The 22,882-nt window shown below is 45.7% G+C and overlaps 1 protein-coding gene across 1 annotated transcript in view; it reads left to right on the forward strand.

Annotated features, from left to right (window-relative positions):
- Positions 1 to 777: 777 nt before the first annotated feature.
- Positions 778 to 22,882, forward strand: part of LOC309838386 (myosin-13-like) — a gene marked incomplete at both ends in the record, with an annotated part of 42,982 nt that continues 20,877 nt past the window's right edge. Inside the window, 17 exon segments of the mRNA XM_082679450.1 lie at positions 778 to 1,038; positions 3,073 to 3,216; positions 3,302 to 3,307; positions 3,311 to 3,458; positions 5,268 to 5,295; positions 6,050 to 6,161; positions 7,194 to 7,286; positions 8,694 to 8,757; positions 8,849 to 8,947; positions 9,052 to 9,155; positions 11,852 to 11,990; positions 14,729 to 14,847; positions 15,550 to 15,699; positions 15,818 to 15,988; positions 17,914 to 18,223; positions 21,819 to 21,892; positions 21,987 to 22,126. Coding sequence (XP_082535576.1) covers positions 778 to 1,038; positions 3,073 to 3,216; positions 3,302 to 3,307; positions 3,311 to 3,458; positions 5,268 to 5,295; positions 6,050 to 6,161; positions 7,194 to 7,286; positions 8,694 to 8,757; positions 8,849 to 8,947; positions 9,052 to 9,155; positions 11,852 to 11,990; positions 14,729 to 14,847; positions 15,550 to 15,699; positions 15,818 to 15,988; positions 17,914 to 18,223; positions 21,819 to 21,892; positions 21,987 to 22,126 — 2,162 coding nt within the window.

Consider the following 22,882-nt stretch of genomic DNA (forward strand, 5'->3'; position numbering starts at 1 on the left):
CCCTGCCTTAAGCCCAGGATTTCTCAACTCTACAATGCCTAGAAATCACCTGGAGATCTTGTTAAAGTGCAGATTCTGGTTTTGTAATGCAGGGTGGTTCTGAGATTCCGAATGTCTAACAACTCCTCCGTGATGCTGATGCAACATGTTCAAGGATCACAAGGACCACACACAAGTTCCATTGCCTAGGAACGTGCTAGAAATGCATATTCTCAGGCAACATCCCATACCTACTGAATCAGAAGCTCTGGGGGTGAGGCCCAGAAATCTGTGTTTAAACAAGCTCTCCAGGTAATTCTGGTGCATATTAAAGTTTGGAACCATTGCACTAGGCCATAATGTCTCCTATCACCTTGCTGCCCGTAACTGGCTAAACAAGTGTGGCAGTACTTTATGTTCAAGTCATTACTTTTCACTGGGCTATCTGAACTTTCTACTAGGAATTATCAACATTCCAATCATTCTTTTCAGACACCCTTAAGATTTGGGAATGCCACCGAGCTCATGAGGCTCACATGTGATGTGTGATTAAGGAAGTATTTTCTGAGGCCTCCTTTATTAGGCTCAGCTTGGCTTCCTCTAATTGGTTTAGACTTCCACACCTGGAGCTGGACTAAGAGATGTCCCCTCAAACCTTTTTCTTGGAGTAAAATATCCCCTTTAGCTCACCCCCACTTGCCCACTCTAGGCCCCTATACCAGGTCTTGGATTCCTCAGAACGTAGGTTAACCCCAGGAACTTTTGAATCTGGCCCCCTGTCTGAATGGAAATAACAGGATGGAGCTCCCCAAAGCTCCAGACTCAGCAGCCCTGGTCTTCCCAGCCCCTGCAGGCACGAGCTCTGATGCGGAGATGGTCATTTTTGGAGAAGCAGCTCCCTACCCGCGGAAATCAGAGAAGGAGAGAATCGAGGCTCAAAATCGCCCATTTGATTCTAAGAAGGCTTGCTTTGCAGTGGATGATAAGGAATTTTATGTGAAAGGTATGATCCAGAGCAAGGAAGATGACAAAGTCACAGTCAAGACCCTTGACGACCGGGTAAGTGTTGATCTCAGATGTCCTTGCTAACATGGGCATCCTCCTTTTCCTTTGGAGTAGAATAGTAGAAATTGCACGCTGGTCCACAGGAATCTGAAGATAGCACAAGCCTCATTGACCTCCTCTGAGTGAAGCCGCAGGTAAAAACTGTCATGGCACGTACCTCTGCTCTGGCTCTTTCCTTCGAGGACTTGGGCTTTGAGAGTTTTTATGATGTTTGCTTTGGAGAAAGGGGAAGGTGGTGGTGGAAGCGTTTGGACTGTTTAAGGGAGAGACTGATACAGGTTGCTGCTGGATGGGCGAATATACCGAATAGAACTCTCTAGGCTGCAGAGGGACTTACAGAGGGAGCTCCAGAGGCAATGCCTAATTTAATGCAGAGAATTACAGAGCACCATTCAATTCAACACTTACTGGACACCCATCATGTCTAGGTCACCGTGTCTATCACTTTGCAAATGTGAGCACATCTCAGTCCTGCTTCCCCAAAGTTTATCATCTAGTGTAGGAATCAAGAGTACACGGTGGGTATGCGGACTTCCCTGGTGGCACAGAGGTTAAGAATCTGCCTGCCGATGCAGGGGACATGGGGTCAATCCCTGGGCCCAGAAGATCCCACATGCCGCGGAGCGACTAAGCCCGTGCGCCACAACTACTGAGCCTGCGCTCTAGAGCCTGTGCTCTGCAACAAGAGAAGCCATGACAATGAGAAGACCGCGCACCGCTCACCACAACTGGAGAAAAGCCCGTGCGCAGCGAGGAAGACCCAACGCAGCCAAAAATAAATTAATAAAATAGTTTTTTAAAAAAAGAGTACATGGTGGGTATGAATCGCAGTTCACAAATTCAAGCATACGAGACAGATGATGATGATGATGATGATGATGATGATGATGACGATGATGATTGTTATTATTAAACTTAACCTCTGGTGTCAGCCCCTTTTCACAGGGCCGGAAATAAATTTTCTGGAGTTACTATTGGAGTCCCCTCCCCAGAGCCATGCCACGTTTTCAGTAATACCACGTGGGGTGTCACTGCCCCCCTGAAGGATGTACTAAGAAACAAGCCCCATTTTTTGAATCTTCAGGACACACAGTTCCATCTCCCTTATGCTATTTTGGGTGTCTCTCTCTCTCTCTCTAGTTTAGGGCAGTGGGGCAGAAGGGCTTCCTTTCCTCAAGAGATTTGGTCCATATCAACAAATCTCCCTTTTATCTTTTCGGTAAAACCCTCAAAGCTCTCCTAAGGATTTGGGCTTTTGGAAAACAAACGCTAGAAAGGCTTACAGGCTTTCTTACTTTTATGCCTTATTTTCTACCTTTCCTGAGTAATGGAGTGCCAGTTGTATGCTTAAAGGGAAGGGAAAGCAGAGAGGGGAAAATTAGGTAATAGTCTCAAAATACTGTTCAGCCATGGACCGTGCTTCAAGTCCAAGTGTTTTAACTATTAGAGCAGCGGTGCAAGGAATTCTGGAAGCCTTGAAAAGACAGGGGAGAGCAGAAACAGGTCATGGAAGAGGTGGCACTTAAGAAGAGCTTTGAAGGTTGCTAGATGTAATTTCAATGTAGATATATTCCAGACAAAGGGACCCACATGAGCAGAGGTATTGAGGTGGAGATGCACAGAATACACTGGAAGAGTTTTTTCCAATATTCCAAGCTTGACCTCATTGCAGCAATCATAGCAAATGGGGTAAACAGAGGCAAGCTGCCGTGGCCTTGGCCATGCTGAGTTCCACCGGCCACCCTGAGGCTGAAGGGCTCTCAACGTTGCACACCTCTAACCCGCTTCTGGCACACAGAATGGCACGCTGACGTGGGGGCATCAGACCAGAATTGGTTACACACTTTGACCAGACTTAGATTTATCAGGAACAGTTATTTACGGATCATCTCTGGGCACAGAAATGATCCATAAAGTTAACCACAGTAATGGGGTAATCTCACCACAATATCTCACCGTTTTCACCACACTGGTAGCTCACCACATCGGCTCTCCCACTCATCACGTGATTTTCCTCTCAATATCCAGACACTCACTCTGAACAGTGAACAGGTGTTCCCCATGAACCCTCCCAAATTTGACAAGATCGAGGACATGGCCATGATGACCCACCTGCACGAGCCAGCAGTGCTGTACAACCTCAAAGAGCATTACGCAGCCTGGATGATCTACGTGAGTGCCCTTCAACCTCTCTTTATTCCATTCCCTTCTCTGAGTAAAATCAACATCCACAGGTTGAATATTCTGATTTTCTCAGACCTACTAGGGCCTCTCCTGTGTCACCGTCAACCCCTACAAGCGGCTGCCGGTGTACAACCCCGAGGTGGTGACGGCCTACAGAGGCAAAAAGCGCCAGGAGGCCCCGCCCCACCTCTTCTCCATCTCTGACAACACCTATCAGTTCATGCTGACTGGTGAGTCATTTCTTTAATGCATATTAAAAAAAATAGTTTTAGTGAAGCATTCAAGTCCTTTACCTGTACTGGTTCTTAGTTCATTACTCGAGCCCGTCACAGGCTTTGGTCATCCAAATGGTGCCATGACCAAAGTGACCTCAGGAGATGCAGAGGATGTCAGGATGCAAAGCCAGGGGCGCAGCATCTTCCATTACCAGTCACGGTTCTTGAAGCCACGCTAAGTACATGCTTCTCTGGGGGTGGACGTGGAGCACAAGGACATGCGCTGCCCCCACCTCCAAAGAAACCCCCAACATGAACACACTTGGAAGAGAGACTATATTAGTAGCCACTTAGGAATGCAAAGTTGGAGAAATGGGCACAGCAACTTCCCTTCACCTGTTTTCTCAGGCTCCCTCTTTCTCCTCCTTAGATTCCCAGAATAGCAGATGAAATAGCAGAGATGAGGTAATACCGTCACCCTGTCATGCCTAACATCACTTCAGTCTGTTCAACTTTTATCTGATTTGACTTGGTGCAGAGAGAAGAAGCAGAAGCAAGTATCTGAGATCTGAAGATGCTTAAAACTCATCCAGGACAATGTTGCCCAAACTTCAGCCATGCCAATTTCACATTCGCGATCCTGGCCATTTCTGCATATTTAAAATCTTTCCTTATAGTGACTGAAGTTCCGTCCATTTCAAAAAGGAAGAATAGGGACTTCCCTGGCGGTCCAATGGTTAAGACTCTGTGCTTCCACTGCAGGGGACACGGATTCGATACCTGGTCAGGGAACTAAGATCCCACATGCCACGCGGCGTGGCCAAAAATAAAAATAAAATAGGAACCGAACAAATCTGCCCTTTGATCCAGAGGAAAACTATTTTTTTTAAAAAAAGGAAGAATAATATCACTATTAGTAGTAGTTTCTTAGGACTGCCGTAACCAAGTACTACACACTGGGTGGCCTAAGCAACAGAAATGCATTGTGACAACAGCTCTGGAGCCTGGGAGTCTGAGATTAAGGTGTCAGCAGGGTTGGTTCCTTCTGAGGGCCGAGAGGGAGAATGTGTTCCAGGCCACGCCCCCAGCTTCCAACGGTTTGTTGGCCAGCTTTGGCATCCCTTGGCTTATAGAATCATCACCTTGATCTGCACGTTCATCTTCACATTGTGTTCTCATCTGTCTCCAAATTTGTGTTTTTATAAGCACACCAGTCATATTGGATTAGGGGCCCACCTACCCCAGTATGACCTCATCTTAACTAATTACATCTGCAATGACCCTATTTCCAAATAAGGTCACATTTTGAGGTACTGGGGGTTAGTTAGGGCCTCAACATATTAATTTGTTGGGGGGAACACAATTCAACCTATAACACTCTTGTCAATGGAAAACCACGGTCACTATCCACAAGTAGAAAGTAAAGGTGACAGAAAAATGCAATGACAACAAACCAGTGTCCAGAAATTCTAATTAGAAGCTGTGGCTTCTTACAAGTTCTAAGTCTGAGACTTGCTTTCTTTGTTGAAAAGGGAGATAAGAAAGTGCTAGAGAGGAGGTAAAGATCTGTGAACGTGAATAACTTTCACACTGTGGGACTCACCGTTCACTTCCCATGCTGCCCACGTTACACATCCAGCATTTGGGAAATCTGCCCAAATTGTCTCAGAGAAGACTAGACATGACCAAATCATCACACCACTAGTTAATGGCAAAGCCAGAACTAGAACTCATGGGCTCTGTCTACCCCCAATGTTGCCTGATTTGTATATCCTGCCTATATGTTGTTTATTTACTCCATCCTGCTTCCTTCTGCTTTTCTAGATCGAGACAACGAGTCCATCCTCGTCACATGAGTAAACTGTTTTTGCCATGATGACTTGGAAGGGGCTGTCCATTCCTTCTGCTCTCCTTTACCTCACTTACTTTTTAAAAAAAATATATTTTATTGAAGTATAGCTGGTTTACAATGCTGTATTAGTTTCTGCTGTACAGCAAAGTGATTCAGTTATACATATATATTCCTTTTCATATTCTTTTCCATTACGTTTTATCACAAGGTATTGAATATAGTTCCCTGTGCAATGCAGTAGGACCTTGGTGGTTATGCATTCTATATATAATAGTTTGCATCTACTAATCCTAAACTCTCAATCCATTTGTCCTCCATTCCCCCTTTCCTTGGTCCCCTTGGCAATTACAAGTCTGTTCCCTATGTTTGTGTATCTCACTTTATTTTATTTTACTTTATTTTATTTATTTTTGGGTGCGTCGGGTCTTAGTTGCAGCACTCGGGATCTTTTGTTGGGGCACGTGGGCTCTTCGTTGTGGCGCACAGGCTTCTCTCTAGTTGTGGCGTGCGGGTTTCCTCTTCTCTAGTTGTGGCACGCAGGCTCCAGAGTGCGTGGGCTCTGTAGTTGTGGCACGTGGGCTCTAATTGAGGCGCGCAAGCTCAGTAGTTATGGCGTGCGGGCTTGGTTGCCCCACGGCATGTGGGATCTTAGTTCCCTGACCAGGGATCGAACCCGCGTCCCTTGCATTGCAAGCCGGATTCTTTACCGCTGGACCACCAGGGAAGTCCCTCTCACTTACTTTTAAATCAACAGCGGAAAATCCGGGGCTGGGAAGACAGTGAACACCCAGCGTGTCGTCCAGTACTTTGCAACAATTGCGGTCACTGGGGAGAAGAGGAAGGAGCAGCGGCCGGGCAAGATGCAGGTGAGCAGCTTCCTGCACCTGGAAGGCTTGCTGGAATAAGTATACCTTAACTCCCAGGTGAGCACCAAGTGTTTGCAGGGCTTTGTGCCCAGCAGAGATGCACAGCACGAGGTCCTGCCCCAGGGGGTGTTTACGGGGCAAGGCGGGAAATGGCTCCACCTCGTGGACTCAGGCTCTAGCACCAGCTCCATCAACAACAGCCGAGTGACCTTGAGCAACTCCACATCCTCCTTTGGAGAAGGAATGGTTTAGGCCAGTGGTTCTCAAGCTGGAGTGCACATCAGAATCACCAGGAGGGCTCGTTAACAACCGATTGCTGGTCCCCAGGCCCAGAATTTCTGACTGAAATTCCTATCTCATGTTCAAAATCCTGGCATGTTGCATTTCTGTCGTGTTCCCATTGTTCATGCTGCCGGTCCAGGGATCACACTTCGAGAACCACTGGGCTGGACAGCTCTGACGTCAGAAAGGCAAGCACTCATGTGGGGAAGGGGGGGAAGGTGAAAACTCTGCTTTCTATAAGTGGATTTCTACGTAATAATTTTCACAAAATATTTTATGCAACTTAAAAATTTTTTTGAGAACCACTGTTTCTATCATATGGGTCACTTTCATTGCTCACAGTCTATTTCTACTTCTGAACCCGAATATCTATATAAATGGGTCCTGGTGCGTGCAGGAACAGAGGTCTATATTTTACAAATCCATGATTTATAATAAAATGTTATCAGAGAAGAAAGGCCGTCTGGGAGATTGAGATGTAGCAGGTAGTGCTCCAACCTGGAATCTGGTGTGGCCAGATGCCACTTTGATGCTGTGCTAAGACCCCTTCTACAATGGGACCTTGAAGCCTCCTTGGGTGGGGTGGGGATGGGCCTGTGGGTACTCAGCATAACTGTACCTGCCACCAGCCAGAGCCGGGCGACATCCCTCCCTGGGCCCTTCCCAGAGCATCCACACTTTTGAGTCACTGGGAAGTTACTTCAGAAGACGTCCAAAGTCCTCTCTTTTCCTCTTCTCACTTATTATTAGGGAACCCTGGAAGACCAGATCACCCAGGCCAACCCCCTCCTGGAGGCCTTTAGAAAGGCCAAGACCGTGAGGAATGACAACTCCTCGAGATTCGTAAGACTCAGTCCAATTGTCAATGACCCCCAGAAAGAAAACGCTCTCCTCCAATGCTGCATATGAAAAATGGCCACATAAACTAGGATGTACCTGGCCTTAGTCTACCCCCAAGTAGACTGACTATACCGGGATATTCTGATAACCCTTCAAAGAACATTTTGTCTTGTTCCCAGCCGAAGGAAGATTTAGCTGTCCTTCCCTAACTAATCCGCATCGCCTCAGAGCATCCTGAAGGTACAATGATTCCAGATTCAAATTCCACAAGTACAAAATGACTTCTCTGTGCTAAAATTGGTCTCTTCAGGTGGAAGCATTTTAAAATACCTAAGTCCGTTGAACAGTATCCACTGACTTATTAACCATGAAAAACATAGCGTGAAGTTAGTTAGCAGATCTGACCTTCTCCAGGTCAGGGGGTGCTGGGAGGAGGGAAAACCTGGTGGAGGCAGCAGAGCTCAAAAATTGGGAAGAAGTTGATACTAGAGATATTGAAGGATACGTCCCATCCTTCAACGTTTCACTTAGGTTTAGCTCAACCAAAGAGGCCTTTACTTCCAACACTGGCAAATAAACAAGTATCCAGCCTCCTATCTAATTTCACCGGCCAGTAGAGCAGGTACCCAGAGGCATTTCCATTCAGCAGCTAGAACTCCTGAAGAGCGAACACATAATTCACATAAACCTCCACTGGTCCTTCATTAATTCTTCTTAGGCTTCATTCAGAAAATACTGAGAAAACTACTGAGTACGTACTACATTCCAGGGTCTGTGGATGAACAAGCAAGGCAATATTTTTGCCCTCATATTGGCTCACAGGGTGGTAGCGACCAATTAAGCAGGTGATGTAAGAAGGGAGTATACACACGCACACATATGCTATATATAATTTCACCTCTCACTCCCCGAGATTGGGGGAACCCAAGGGCTGAGTGGGTCTTTTGGGAGCCAGGAGGCCTGGCCTGGGAGCTAGGTTTGCATGTAGTAAGTAGTAAGGAAAACTGAGGCAAGAAATCTCAGAAGTAACATTCAGAGGCAAAAAAAAAAGTCAGATAGTCCAACCAGGTTATCAGTTCAAAGGTGTTATAAAGAGTTTGAGCGGGATAAAGACCAAGGAGACAGTCAGGTGTGAGGTAGTCCCGAACAGAGACCTGAGAGGGAGCCTGCAGGCATCCTCAGAGCTGTAGGAACAGGGCCAGGTGCTTTGGGCAGAGCTACCTGAGTCTTAGCTAAGCCGGCGTGGGGACCAGATGCCAAGCAAACAGAGAGGAGGAAAGACCTCATGCTTCTGGCATCACCTTCTCCGTGACCCAACACATCCCACCCATCCTCAGTAGTACCTAACAGAAGCTGGCTACAGTACCATATAAAGAAAATAACTGTGTTTTTCAATCTGTCTTTGGACGGGGGAAGCTCATTCGCATTCACTTTGGGGCCACAGGAAAGCTGGCATCAGTGGACATTGAAACCTGTGAGTCCAAACACTCTATCTGGCACCTTGGACTTGGCCACAGAGGCATCTCCTGGGGACCCTAAAATCACATCGTTTTTTGTTACCTCAGATCTCTTAGAAAAATCCAGGGTGACATTTCAGTTATCCTGTGAGAGAAGCTATCATATTTTTTACCAAATCATGTCAAACAAGAAGCCGGAACTTATCGGTAAGTTCCTTGGTTATCATTCTCATCTTCCAAATCGATCACATTGGAAAAAAACGTAGAGTCAGTTGTGCATAAGATGCTGAAGGGATCCTTCTGCTTCACAGACCTGCTTCTCATTTCAACCTACCCCTTTGACGTCCCCTTTGTGAGCCAAGGAGAGGTCACCGTGGCCACTATTGACGACAGTGAGGAACTGTTGGCCACTGATGTATTTTGTGTCTTTATTTACTTAAGTACGGAATTGTTGAATTTATGAACCGAGAGGTACCCATGATCTCAGGAGGCAGCTGGGATGCAGGGATGCTCAGCGATTAGACCCAAGAGCTCAGAGAATTAGTACAGATCACACCCCTCCCCCACTTGGTTCCATTTCAGAAGATTCCAGAAATGGGAATACAGAAAGTTCTCCAAAATAGGCCTTCAGTTCCACTCGCCAGCTTTTTAGAGTAAATGTTTGCATGGATAAGGTCTTTAAAGGTTTTGTTGGAAGGTTTCAGGGTGCAAAACCATCTACATGGCTCTTTAAGAAAATCTGGAAAATACAGGAAAGTCTAACGCAGGAGAAAAAGAGTCCCGCCCTGCAGCAGCCGTTCCATTCCTCCGGCTACCTGCCACCTCGGGCTCACACACCTGTCAGGCCTCTGGCCTTTAGCTTTGGGGAGTATCTCCAGGGTCAATAACTATAATATTAACTAAGTGCGTTGAGCACTTACGCGCGCTGGGAACTGAGAAAAGAGCTTTGCCTCAACGAAACCTCTGGCATCAGCACCACTGTTACACCCGTTTCATAAAGGTAGAAGTTGAGTCTCAGGAAAAAAACATACAACTTGCTCGAAGACAGTTTGTAAACGACAGTCGGAACCCAGATCTGCCCAACCCCAGAACTTGCATTTTTAACTAAAATACACCATCTCAGTGCAATTAATCTCTACCCCTGCTGGCTCTGCCCTCACGGAAGCTCTAAAAGCTTTTGGAAAGCAGTCTCGCCCAACAACCCAGGGGCTCCTGCCCAGGGCCCAGCTCCCTGGCCTTCATTCTGTGACATTTCCAGGTGATGCTAATTGTTTTAAGGCAAGGAGAAAATGTTCATGGTCAAACAAACTTCATTTTACATTAGTCTGGCTATTATATATTCATAACCAGCTTTCCCCAGTCTTTACCAGCTGGGGAGGAGGGTTAGTGACGGATACAAGGCCTCCAGCCACCCTCCCCCACCCCCCCGAAAGGCCCTCCTAAGGAATTCTCAAAGTCCCCAGAGTATCTCAGGTCCTCACCAGAGATCCCTGCCGTCAGGGCTTCTGTTGCTCCTTCCTCCCACGGAGCTTCTCCAGGGTGATGGTTTACGGCCAGATGGAGGGGGATTGTTGCCTCCGAGTGACTGCGTTCTCCAGAAGGCTCCCACGCAGTCGCGCTCTCACCTGCTTCCTTTCAGCACTTAGCGAAAGAAAGTTCTTTCTCTAGTTTCCCGCAGCCGCCCGTTCCTAGGACACAGATATGCATCAGCTGGGATGGGATACAATTCAGGGCCTCAGAATCTCTCCTCCCCTCTGTCAGCTCCTGGCGTGGACTCTCCCTCCCCCACAAGGGGGCGCCACCCCAAGAGTGCCTCACGTTTCAATACCATGGTCTGTCCCACCAGCTTACCCGACACATCCAGACATGTTTCAACTCCACCCCTGGGCATTGCTTAGGCTTGGGCTGCAAACCCTGCTACACAATCATATGTATACCCCAGAGAAGGATTTTCCAGTTTAAAACCATTGTGGCAGAACAAGAGGTTATAAAATCAATCAGCATCTGCTATAGGCTTTGAAGTGACCCAGCGTTGCTCCCATCCCCTTTTTATCACATCCTCCCTGCAGGGAGGTCCCTCAGAACCTCAGTTCTTCACCCAGAAATTTGGAAAAAATTTGCACACCTATAACGTTCTCATAGGGACTTAATGAGATAACATAGGGATGGTGCTGTCGACTTTAAAAATATTCACAACCTAAAAGTTGAGAGTTATGTTTTATTTGGTGGGAATTTTTAGGACTTCCAAGCTCAGGAGGCAGCATCTCAAGTAACCCTGAGAGAAGTGCCCCGAGGAGGTGAGGGGGGAGCCAGGTTATACAGAAGTTTTGCCACAAAGGGCAGGTAGTCTGAACATCAAAAGGTTACTGTTCGTTAAAGAAAACCAGCAATCCCAAGTTAAGGAATTTAGCACTTTTCTGTGTGTGGGAAGATGCAAGAGTCTGAGCTCACCGAAATCACTCCTTCGATATGCACCTCAGCCATCTGGGGCCAGTGTCCCGTGTTTTCACATCCTGAGTTTCCTCAGGGCTCACCCGGGGAGCGGCTGCCGTCTGATGGCTACTAGGTGGCACCATCGTTGGAGGGCTGCAATCGCTGATGACTGTGACATCCTCTGTTTACTGATATGGCAGGAAATATTCCATTTCTCAGGGCCTAGCCCCCTACCTAGCTCCTTTCTCATTTGAAAACTATCTTCCCTTCCAGTTCTAATAGTCTACGGCGCTATATTATCTCCATGCTGAACTACGCTGTAATTCCTGGGGTGCAATGCAGAGTTCGCAAGCTCTGGTATGGGGCCCGTGAAAGTACATCCTCCCAGCATCACACAATGTTTCCCAGTGTTCCCATCCAGGAAACAGTGCCCACATCTATGCACAGTGGGAAAGGATTAAAATCAGATTATTCACATTTTCTTCCCATAGTCTTCACCCACCCACACAAACATATTCAATTAAGACACGGTTTTTAAGCCCTAACTTGTCATACCCCACCTGTCATCCACTTACTGGGGTAAATGCTGTCTCACGTGCTATACAAAATGCCGGGGAAAAGCAGCATTTGGGTCCCTGAGGCCTGCTGTGACGGCTGTCCTTTTCTTCTAACTCCCAGAATGACACTGACATCCTGGGCCTCAGCTCAGAGGAGGAAGTTGGGATCTACAAGCTCACGGGCGCCATGATGCACTGCGGGAACGTGAAATTCAAGCAGAAACAGCGGGAAGTGCAGGCAGAGCCAGACGGCACCAAAGGTACCACATCTGGGAACGGGACAGAGGTTTGCCTCTCCCCCTGCGTTCACATGTGGACTGGGCCACAGGAGATAAACCTTGTGTTCATCTCAAGAGCTGCTCTTGGAAAACCATACAAACTGAATTTGGGTTGTCCACAGCTTTTTGAACATGTGCTGGGGAAGTCCATTCACTTGGTCAAGGAATCATTTAGTGGAGATTCCTTAGCAAACAAGAGCATCATCTCATAAGTAAATAATCTCTGTCCACTATCTCTCACCGTCAGTTTACCTGTTATTTTAGGGTGGACATTTATGATGGTTGAGTGAATTTCACTTTCTTTCTGTGCTTACATATCATTATTAATATCCAGAATATCGTCCTACTCACTGAGCCTAAAATAAGAACCTTGGTTAGGAAGCCATTAATTCAGGTTAATAAATTAATTAACCTGAATTAATTAGCTGCCAGTTTAGGTGGCAGATAAATTTCTCCCTCCTATCACTGTCTCTTCCGCCTCCTACATCTGTTGAACTGACCCTGAACCAAGGACTGGTGAACAAATCTTCCTCCCCATGACTCTCACCTGGATGATCTCACCGCCTGCCTCTGCCTCATCCCAAAGAGGCCTGGAAACAGAGTAGAGGGCAGTGTAGGGGCTGACCGACGGCCAGACCCATCGCCATGTACCCTGCATGCCGCATGCCTCCAGCACTTCATCTTACAAGCTCCCAGAGTCAAAGGCTGGTTCATCCCTAATAATTCTACCTTTTGATAACATCCCCACACTGCGTGAAGCAGTGCGTCTGGCACCCCAGCTGATAAAAAGGAACGATAGCCATGAGTTAAAGGCCAGGAAAATATACATGACTTTATCACTGTCCATAAAGGCTCTCCTGATCCGCTTAGGTTTGTCCAGGATGGTCTCCCTTGTTATGAACTCAAAGTCAACTGATTAGTAACCTCATCCTGGGAGTGATATCTCATTACATTCACAGGTTCCACCCACACTCAAGTGAAGGGGATTATACAGGAAATGTACACCCACGGGTGCATTGTCCTCCCAATGGTGCACGGGAAGTAACAGGAGAAAAATTCAACGTGTTCAGAGCAGGGAGCCCTTCTGATTGGGGTAGTCAGGGAAGGCTTCCTGGGGGAGGTGGGGTCATTGACTTGGACTTTGAAAGATGGGTAGGATCCTAAAAGGTGGGGGGGCAGGCAGTCTAAGCAGAAGAAATGATGAGCAAGGGGGCTAAGGAAGGGATGTGATGGGGACAGAGAAGCAGAGAGCGGTCCACTTTGGCTATAGAAGACGATATGTGTAGTGGATTTGTAAGAGATGGGAATTAAAAAGCGATTATTTTGGCCTCAGTTTGGAAAGGCCTTGAGTGCCAGGATAAATGGTTTAGAATGTATGTGATAGACACCAGAAGCCGCTGGCACTCCAAGCAGCAGCGGAGTATGTGTGACAGCCTGGAATCAATTCATCTGTAGTCATGCTCACCCAGAGTGTGGAATGTAGGGAAAAAATGCCTCAGGCTCCTCAGCGCAGGCGGACCATATGGATATGTATCACGGCAAGGTCCCACACCCTCTTCCAGCCCTGGTCCCACACCCTCTTCCAGCCCTGGCAGCCACGTGTGCAGTGTTGAGAAGCAGAAAGAGCCTGGCAAAGGGGAAAACGGTGGCTGTAACCGGGGCCTGAGCTCCTCTGATGATGCTACCCACCCAAGTCAGAGTTGGCTGAGTGCTTACTGTATACCAGGACTGCTTCACAGCCACCCGGTAACATAAGTACTGTCACTGTCCCCCAGTTGACAGATGGTAAGACTGAGGCATAAAGGAGCAAAGCCTAAATTTGAACCCAGGCTCTTTGCCACTTTACTATTCTACAGTCTTAGAAACCATAGAGATGCAAGCTATTTTTAAGGTGAAATGAACAGGACCTAGATGCCTCTCTCAACGCTGCATGTCGGGGGTGAAAAAGAAGGATGGACCACCCCAAGCTTTCAAGTTTAAGTAACCAGAAGAATAATGGTAAATGGGCAAAGTAGGAAGAAGGGGTGGTTTGAGCAAAGAGTAAAACACACAACTGGTCTCTTACTAAGTCCTTAACAAACACTGCCCTGGATTTTTATTATCTTGGCTCCCGAACCAGCAATGAGGCGACGGTCCCAACCAAGGAGGAGCTGTCCTTGGGAAGCAGCATTTCTTTACCTTTTCTATGAGCTCAATGCAGGCAGCCCGGTCCATCCCAAAGTCAACTGAACTCCTAGTGAACTATATGAAATTGCCCACATTCAACTGAGCTTGACCATCTCCAAATACTTGCAGGTGGGGTGAAGGTTTCGTACTTCTCTCTCAGCTATTAGCAGGGCACTTTGCAGAAATTAGGAAGGTGCTGAACTTATATTAACTGTCCAAATGGTACTTCCTTTACTCATATACCATGTTGCTGTATTATCAGACTCCAACAATACTACATAACAATATGTTTTTTAATGAAATTTAAATATCAGTAAGTCAAGATCAACCTATTTCTACAGATTGTATCTAGAAGGCAAAGTGAAAGTTCTCGAAAACCCAGGACCCTGGATTATGGGGTCGAAACTCCATTAGTCAAGTCCAGGCCTGGGGCGTGTAGGAAAACATAAAAACATCCCAAAGGATTATAGAAAATACTTCTAGGAGGACCCAGGGCCTAATTGGCTGTTTTAGCAGCTGCTGTCTGTGTGACACCATTTCTCCTCCTCCTTCAGTGGCTGACAAAGCTGGGTACCTGATGGGTCTGAATTCTGCAGAAATGCTGAAAGGCCTGTGCTGTCCAAGGGTGAAGGTTGGGAACGAATATGTCACTAAAGGGCAAAATGTCCAGCAGGTAATGGAGATGCTCTGAATCCGAATGACTCATGTATTTTGCTATTTTAACCACCATCCTAAAGTTCTTTCGGTCGCAGGAATCAGAAACACATATGAAACTGGCCTCACCATGAAGGGGGGATTCATTCTCAGGGCTCAGGGGTAACTCAAGGAGTGCCTTGGGTGCCATGAGGGTCTGGAGCCAGGAAGTGAAGAGCCCTCTGGAGCCAGGCAGCCTCTCTGGCAAGACAGCTCCAGGCTGTCTTCTCTCTCCTGCTCTGTTGTGTTCTCACTAGGTGGGTAAGCTTTCTCCACCTCTCCTGCCCGTGGCCACCCCAGAACTCCCAAGTTTACATCTCCGTGGTTCCAGCCTCACCCTAAGACTGAGACCAGCATCTTTTGATCCCAATTCCAAATTCTCAGGAGAGACACTCTGTTTAGCCCAACTTGGACCAAATGTCCACTTCTGGTTCAATGAGGTGTGGCCGGGGCTAGAGTCACGTGTTATAACCAAGGTTGGTAGAAAACGATCTTTGTAAATGGGATAGACCTCATGGAACGGAGCAGATGTCTCAAGACAGATGTAATATTAGACTGAAATATATGAAATTGCCAATCTCCAGCTGCTTTTGACTTTCAAGATGTGAACTTTGTCTGTTTCAACTTAATACAACCATAAAAACATTCATTTGAGGGTTGAGTGGATGTTCGTTTTTTCAAGGTGACCAATTCGGTGGGCGCTCTGGCCAAAGCCGTCTACGAGAAGATGTTCCTGTGGGTGGTCACCTGCATCAACCAGCAGCTGGACACCAAGCAGCCCAGGCAGTACTTCACTGGGGTCTTGGACATCGCTGGCTTTGAGATCTTTGACGCGAGTTGTTTGCATCAATGACAAGCCTCAAAGCACCCTTCCGCTTTGTGTCTGCTTTGCTGAGTCTCCATTGGATTTTCCAAACTCACTCAAACTCTTTGGTATTCGAAATACCCAGTTCAACAGCCTGGAGCAGCTGTGCATCAACTTCACCAACGAGAAGCTGCAGCAGTTCTTCAACCACCACATGTTCGTGCTGGAGCAGGAGGAGTACAAGAAGGAGGGCATCGAGTGGGAGTTCATCGACTTCCGGATGGACCCGGCCGCCTGCATGGAGCTCCTCGAGAAGGTAAAGAAACGCTGCTCTCCAGGGACAGCTCCGCCTTGGTTGGACGACCACCTCTCTGCTCTAACTCTTTTCTGCTAATGGATTGGCTCCCCTAAACCCACTCCCCCAGGCTCTGAGCCTTCAGATAGCTGAATTCCCTGTGCAGAAAGGGTAAATGTTTGGAAAGCACACAGAATCTGTTCAGACGCTTAAAGAGGTGTGTGGGTGATTAACATCCCAGGGCTCAGTTACCCCTGAGAATGTGCATGGAGCCCAGGGGTGACTGGGCATTTCATACATACCTGACTTGTCCAAAGACCCCAGGAGGAGGACCATGGAGCAGTGGGCTTCCTGGAGGAATGTTACTATGAAAAAAGCAAGGGCTTCCCTGGTGGCACAGTGGTTAAGAATCCACCTGCCAATGCAGGGGACACGGGTTCGAGCCCTGGTCCGGGAAGATCCCACATGCGGCGAAGCAACTAAGCCCGTGCGCCACAACTACTGAGCCTGCGCTCTAGAGCCCGCGTGCCACAACTACAGAAGCCCGCGTGCCTAGAGCCCATGCCCCACAACAAGAGAAGCCCACGCACGGCCACAAAGAGTAGCCCCCGCTCGCCGCAACTAGAGAAAGCCCATGCGCAGCAACGAAGACCCAACGCAGCCAAAAAAAAAAAAAAAAAAGCAGATGACATACACATTTTGAGCACTGGTCATGTTGGAAGCCTATCTTCCTAAGGTGGCTACTGAGAAACCCAGATTTTATTGCTTAAACTATTACTCATGTGATTTTATGTCTAAGTATCCAACTTTACATTTTTGGTAAATCTATTGCTAAAAGTGAGTAAGTTGGGGAAACCTCAGCTTTTTTCCTTCCTACGTAGGGAAAAACCCAGTTCTTTCCTACTGCGTGTTTCTTTCCTGTGAACTTCCTTTACCACTCACATAGACGCTTCGTTTTCGATACTTCTGGTCACCAAATGTGTGGAGGTTTTTCCTCACAACGACAAGCAATTCTCTGCAACACCAGCTGGGTGTCCTACAATTTAAGTCAATTCGGACACTATCTACCCAGAGATGCCAAGTGCAAGCAGTAGGTCCCTGGTGCCCTACAACCTCTGACCTACTGGGCTACAAATCGAACGTTCCCACAACCCCGTCCTCAGGTTTAATTAATTTGCTAAAGGGGCTCACAGAATTCAGGAAAACACTTACGTTTACCAGTTTATTAAAGGATATGATAAAGGATACAGATGAACAGCCAGATGAAGAGATACAGGGGGCAAGGGAGGGTCCCAAGTGCAGGAGCTTCCGTTCCCATCGGGCTGGCGTGTGTCAGTCACCCTATCGGTATGTGGATGTGTTCTCCAACCCGGAAGCTCTCAGAACCACCTAGGATCGGGATTTTATGGAGGTTTCCCATGTAGGCACGATCGATCATTAACTCCATTTCCAGCCCCTCTCCCCTCTCTGGAGAATGCGGGGAGAGGACTGAAAATCCCAAGCTTCTAATCGTGGCTTGGTCTTTCTGGTGACCAGCCCCCATCCAGGAGCGCACCCAGAGTCACCTCAACAGAACAACAGATGCTCCTAGTACGCTTATCACTAAGGAAAATTAAAAAAGGCTTTAGAAGTTCTGTGCCAGGAAACAGGGACAGAGACCAATATATATATTTTCTATTACCTCACAATGAGCTACATTTATATACATGCAATTTCATTCCATGCTCTTTTGTTCAACAAATACTAAATTAGCACCTACCATATGTCGAGCACTGTTCTGTCATCGCACCAAACAGACCAACAGCCTTGTGCTCACAGTACTTATATCCCAGCGTTCCTAGTAACAGAGTGACAGCACCAAAGAAGTTGTCCTTGACTCCTACAGATGATGGAGTCATTGGGATGTACTAGTAAATGCTGAGGATAGTCTGTTATCCTCCTTCCAGCCTATGGGCATCTTCTCCATCCTGGAAGAGGAGTGCATGTTCCCCAAGGCCACAGACACCTCCTTCAAGAACAAGCTGTATGACCAGGACTTGGGCAAGTCCAACAACTTCCAGAAGCCCAAGCCTGCCAAAGGCAAGGCTGAGGCCCACTTCTCCCTGATCCACTACGCAGGCACTGTGGACTACAACATTGCCGGGTGGCTGGACCAGAACAAGGAACCCCTGAACGAGACGGTGGTCGGCCTGTACCAGAAGTCTTCGCTGAAGCTGCTGTCCTTCCTTTTTTCCAACTATGCTGGTGCAGAAGCAGGTGAAATTTTTTTTTAATTCCCCCTGTGGAAACTCTGTGTAATTACTCATAACTCATGAAGAACCAGTAGCTGGACATGAGCTTCAAGTTGAGCTTGATTTATTTGTCTGTCTCTGATCTCTGTTTTTCTTTCTCCTACTTCTATTCTTCCTCTTCCTTAAGAGATCAAGCTCTAACCATATGACCCAGCAATTCCACTCCTGGGTATATATCCAAAAAAAAAACAAAAACACTAATTGGAAAAGATACATGCACTCCAATATTCATAGCAGCATTATTTACAATTGCCAAGGTATGGAAGCAACCTAAGTGTCCATCACCAGATAAATGGATAAAGAAGATGTGAGATATATATATATATATATATATATATATATATATATATATATAATGGAATATTACTTAGCCATAGAAAAGAATGAAATTCTGCCATTTGCAGCAACATGGATGGACTTGGAGGGCATTATGCTAAGTGAAATAAGTCAGACAGAGAAAGATAAATACTGTATGATATCACCTATATGTGGAATCTAAAAAGTATAACCAACTGATGAATAAAACAAATAAGAAGCAGACTCACAGATATAGAGAACAAACTAGTGGTTACCAGTGGGGAGAGGGAAGGGGGAGGGGCAATACAAGGGTGGGAGGGAAAAAGGGTTATTATGAGATTATATGAAATCATGTTGTGAAACTTGTGAAAATTGTAAAGCACTGTAGAATTTAAAGAAATTTTCATTCAATAAAAAATAAATTAATGTTTTTAAGTCGGAAAAAAAATTTTTTTAAAGAGATTAGCTTCTACGGAGGTGAACAGGGCCTCCCAGTGGACACAATAGCCAATACCACATTCTTTAAAAGGTTTTTTTTTTACTGAGATATAATTCATATAGCATAAAATTCACCCTTTAAAAAATTCAGTGGTGGGACTTCCCTGGTGGCGCAGTGGTTAAGAATCCGCCTGCCAATGCAGGGGACACGGGTTTGAACCCTAGTCCGGGAAGATCCCACATGCCGCGGAGCAACTAAGCCCCTGCGCCACAGCTACTGAGCCTGCGCTCTAGAGCCCGTGCTCCGCAAGGAGAGAAGCCACCGCAATGAGAAGCCCACGCACCACCATGAAGAGGAGCCCCCACTCACCACAGCTAGTGAAAGCCCGTGCACAGCAACGAAGACCCAACACAGCCAAAAATAAAATAAATAAATTTATCAAAAAAAAAAATTCAGCGGTTTTTGGTATATTTATGGGTTGTGCAACCATTACCAGTACGTAATTGCAGAACATTTTCATCACACCAGTAACCCTTTAGCAGTCACTTCTCACCTGCCTCCTTCCCAGCTTGTGGCAGTGGCCAAACTACTTTCTGTCTCTACGAATTTGCCCATGCTGGATGTTTCATGTAAGTGGAATCATACACTATATGGTCTTTTGTGTCTGGCTTCTTTCACTTAGCTTAATGTTCTTCAGGTGTCCACGTTGCGGCAAGTGTCAGCAATTCATTTCTTTTTATAGGTGAATAATATTCCACTGCGTGGATCTTAACACAGTTTTGTCTATCCACTCATCAGTTGATGGACCTTTATGTTTTCTCTACTTTTGGGTACTATGAATAATGCTGCTATGAACATTTTATAGAAGTTTCTATGTGGATATTGTTAATGCTTTGGGGTACATACCTAGGGATGGAACTACTGAATCATATGGTAACTCTATGTTTAACTTTTGGAGGAACTTCCAGACCATTTTCCCAAATGGCTGCACAAGCCAGTATCACTTGTTAAGATTACCTATATATTTTTAAAGTAATTTCCAGAGTAAGGTTTAAAAATTATGGACTATTTTAAATGCATTAATTTTACAAATTAATGCTTTTAATTCATGCAATATAATCACTCATTAGATAATTTTTTACAATTAATGTCTAGTGTATTGGGCAGTATAATATAAAGATGGGCATAACTTTAAACTTGAATGATGAACACCATCGTCTTCAAATCTAATTAGGGCATCTCTATAACTGTATTGCATAACCTGACTTAGCAATGATGCCAGGACTCTAAACATAAGTTCCTGTGTAGGCATGAACCTGGGGAAGTGGCTCTCCTGCCTCTCCTCCCCCCCCCCCAACACATGGTCATGCTAGACCCTGGGGACAAAAGGGTGGAGTGAGAGGAGGGTGGGGGAAATGAGTCATGAAATTTCCCCAAGGGCTGAATCTTGATTACATATCAGAAGATAAATCTGAAATTGAGCCATTCAGAAAAAGTAGACCCAATATCACTGATGCCTCATTAAGTTGGGCTGTTCCTTTTAGACAAGAAAAAAATGGACTTGTAGAATATTCTGAGAAACTTCAGTTGTTATTACTTTCAGTTACTTCCTCATGAAGAGATAAACAGGGACTCAAGAATTTTTAAAAGGGACACTCATGAAAGAAACCACACTCACCAAGAGGAACATCTCAATCTTGCCAACTATTCAGTTGGATTTCATGTCTGATGTCTAAAGGAAAAGATTCTCCTTGGATACAGAGAGCCTAAATTATACTCCCAGTTAAATGCCACCCATATCCCACCCCACTCCGTTCCCACAGTGATAAAAATCAGTGTCTCCAAATCTGAGTAGTTTGGAGGAATTTTAAGAAGCAGAATACAGAAATGAACAAACCAAAAAACCCTCAGCTCTCCTACGTCAAAAGAAAACCAAACTCTCACTTCAGGGTTTGGAGGAAGTGGTTTAGAAAGGCCACCACTGACAAAACGGCGCACTGTTAATGGAGATGTAAATTTGTGAAGCCACCACAGAAAACAGTATGGAGATTCCTTTAAAAATTAAAAATAGAACTACCATATGATCCAGCAACTCCACTTCTGGGTATATACCCAGAGGAAATGAAATGACTATCCCAAAGAGATACCCCCATGTGCACTGCAGCATTATTTAGAATAGCCAAGACATGGAAATGATCTAAGTGTCCATTGATGGATAAATGGATAAAGAAAAGGTCATATATAATGGAATATTATTCAGCCATAGAAAAGAATGAAATCTTGCCATTGGCAACAACGGACCTTGAGGGCATTATGCTATGTGAAATAAATCAGACACAGAAAGACAGATCCTGTATAATCTCATGTATATGTGGAATCTTAAAAAACCAAACTCATAGAAACAGAGATCAGATCTGTGGTTGCCAGAGGTGGCGGGTGAGAGGTGGGAGAACTGGGTGAAAGGGGTTAAAAGGTACAAACTTCCAGTTATGACATAAATAAGTTCTGTGGTTGTAAAGTACAGCATGGTAACTGTAGTTAATTACACTGTGCTGTATATTTGAAAGTTGCTAAGAAAGTAGAGCTTAAAAGCTCTCATCATAAGAAAAAGAAACTGTAAGTGAAGGGATAGATGTTAAGTAGACTTAATGCTGTGATCATTCTGCAATATATACATACATCAAATCATTATGTTGTACACCTTAAACATATACAGTGTTATAGGTCAGTTACATCTCAATAAAACTGGTGGGGCAGGTGGGTAGGAAAGGCCACCACTATGTCCTCAGGACTCACCGGACACACCCTCTGTGTCCGTCTCCAGGCGACGCCAGGCTGAGCGAGAAGGGCGGGAAGAAGAAGGGCTCCTCTTTCCAGACCGTGTCCGCTGTGTTCAGGGTTTGTTTTTTGGCGACTTCCACATTCGGTTGTTTTCTGCCCAGTGCAACGGCGTTTGCTAAGGTAAATGTGCTTCTTCTGGTTTGTGTCCCAGGAAAATTTAAACAAATTGATGGCCAATTTAAGAAGCACCCGTCCTCACTTTGTGCGATGTCTGATTCCCAAGACTCCTGGTGAGCGAGAATCCCTCAGAGCAGGACTCCCTGAAATGTATGCAAAATTCTGTGGGTGTGGGTATGGGTGTACATGTGTCTGTGTGCACGCGCGTGTGTGTTTCCCTGGGGACGGGATCATGATAGCCTTTATCACTTCTCAGTCTATGAAACAGGGCCGCCAGATTTAGCAAATTAAAACCACGAGACGCCCCATTAAATTCGAATTTCAGATGAGACAATGAAAAATTTCTTAGTATAAATATGACCCATGCAATATTTGGGATATACTTATACTAAAAAAAAAAAGTATTTACTGTTTCTCTGAAATTCAAATTCAACTGGGCAGCCTGGGCATATTTTATCTGGCATCCCTACTACGAAATTATATCCAAAATGTTATGTACATATATAGGTGCATTAAATCCATACCTTTCATAAGATTCTTAAAAACCTTTCCCCCCAAAGTGAAGAGCCACTATATTTGGCAAATAATCAGCTTAGGTGTTCCATAATAAAAACAGCATCAATAACAACTGTTTTCTGAGCCTAATGCAGTCCCATTATTATGTTATCTCTACTGTTTACAGCAGTTCACTGCAAGAAAAACATAATCATCTCCATTTTATAAATGAGAAAACTGAGAGTCAGAGACCAGATATATAGACATAGAACACCATGTGGTACAGCAGACCTTTAACCATCAACAATCCTGGATGCACAGATATGGCTGAGTTTCAGGGCCATTTGTCACAAAGGAAAGAACAAACCGTCACACAGACTGTGGCTACGAGGCAGCTCTCTCATCAGCCAAGCTGTTGAATCCCAAAGGCTGGGC

Source organism: Grampus griseus (genome assembly GCF_964374135.1).
Source record: "Grampus griseus genome assembly, chromosome: 20".
In the NCBI taxonomy this organism is placed as follows: Eukaryota; Metazoa; Chordata; class Mammalia; order Artiodactyla; family Delphinidae; genus Grampus; species Grampus griseus.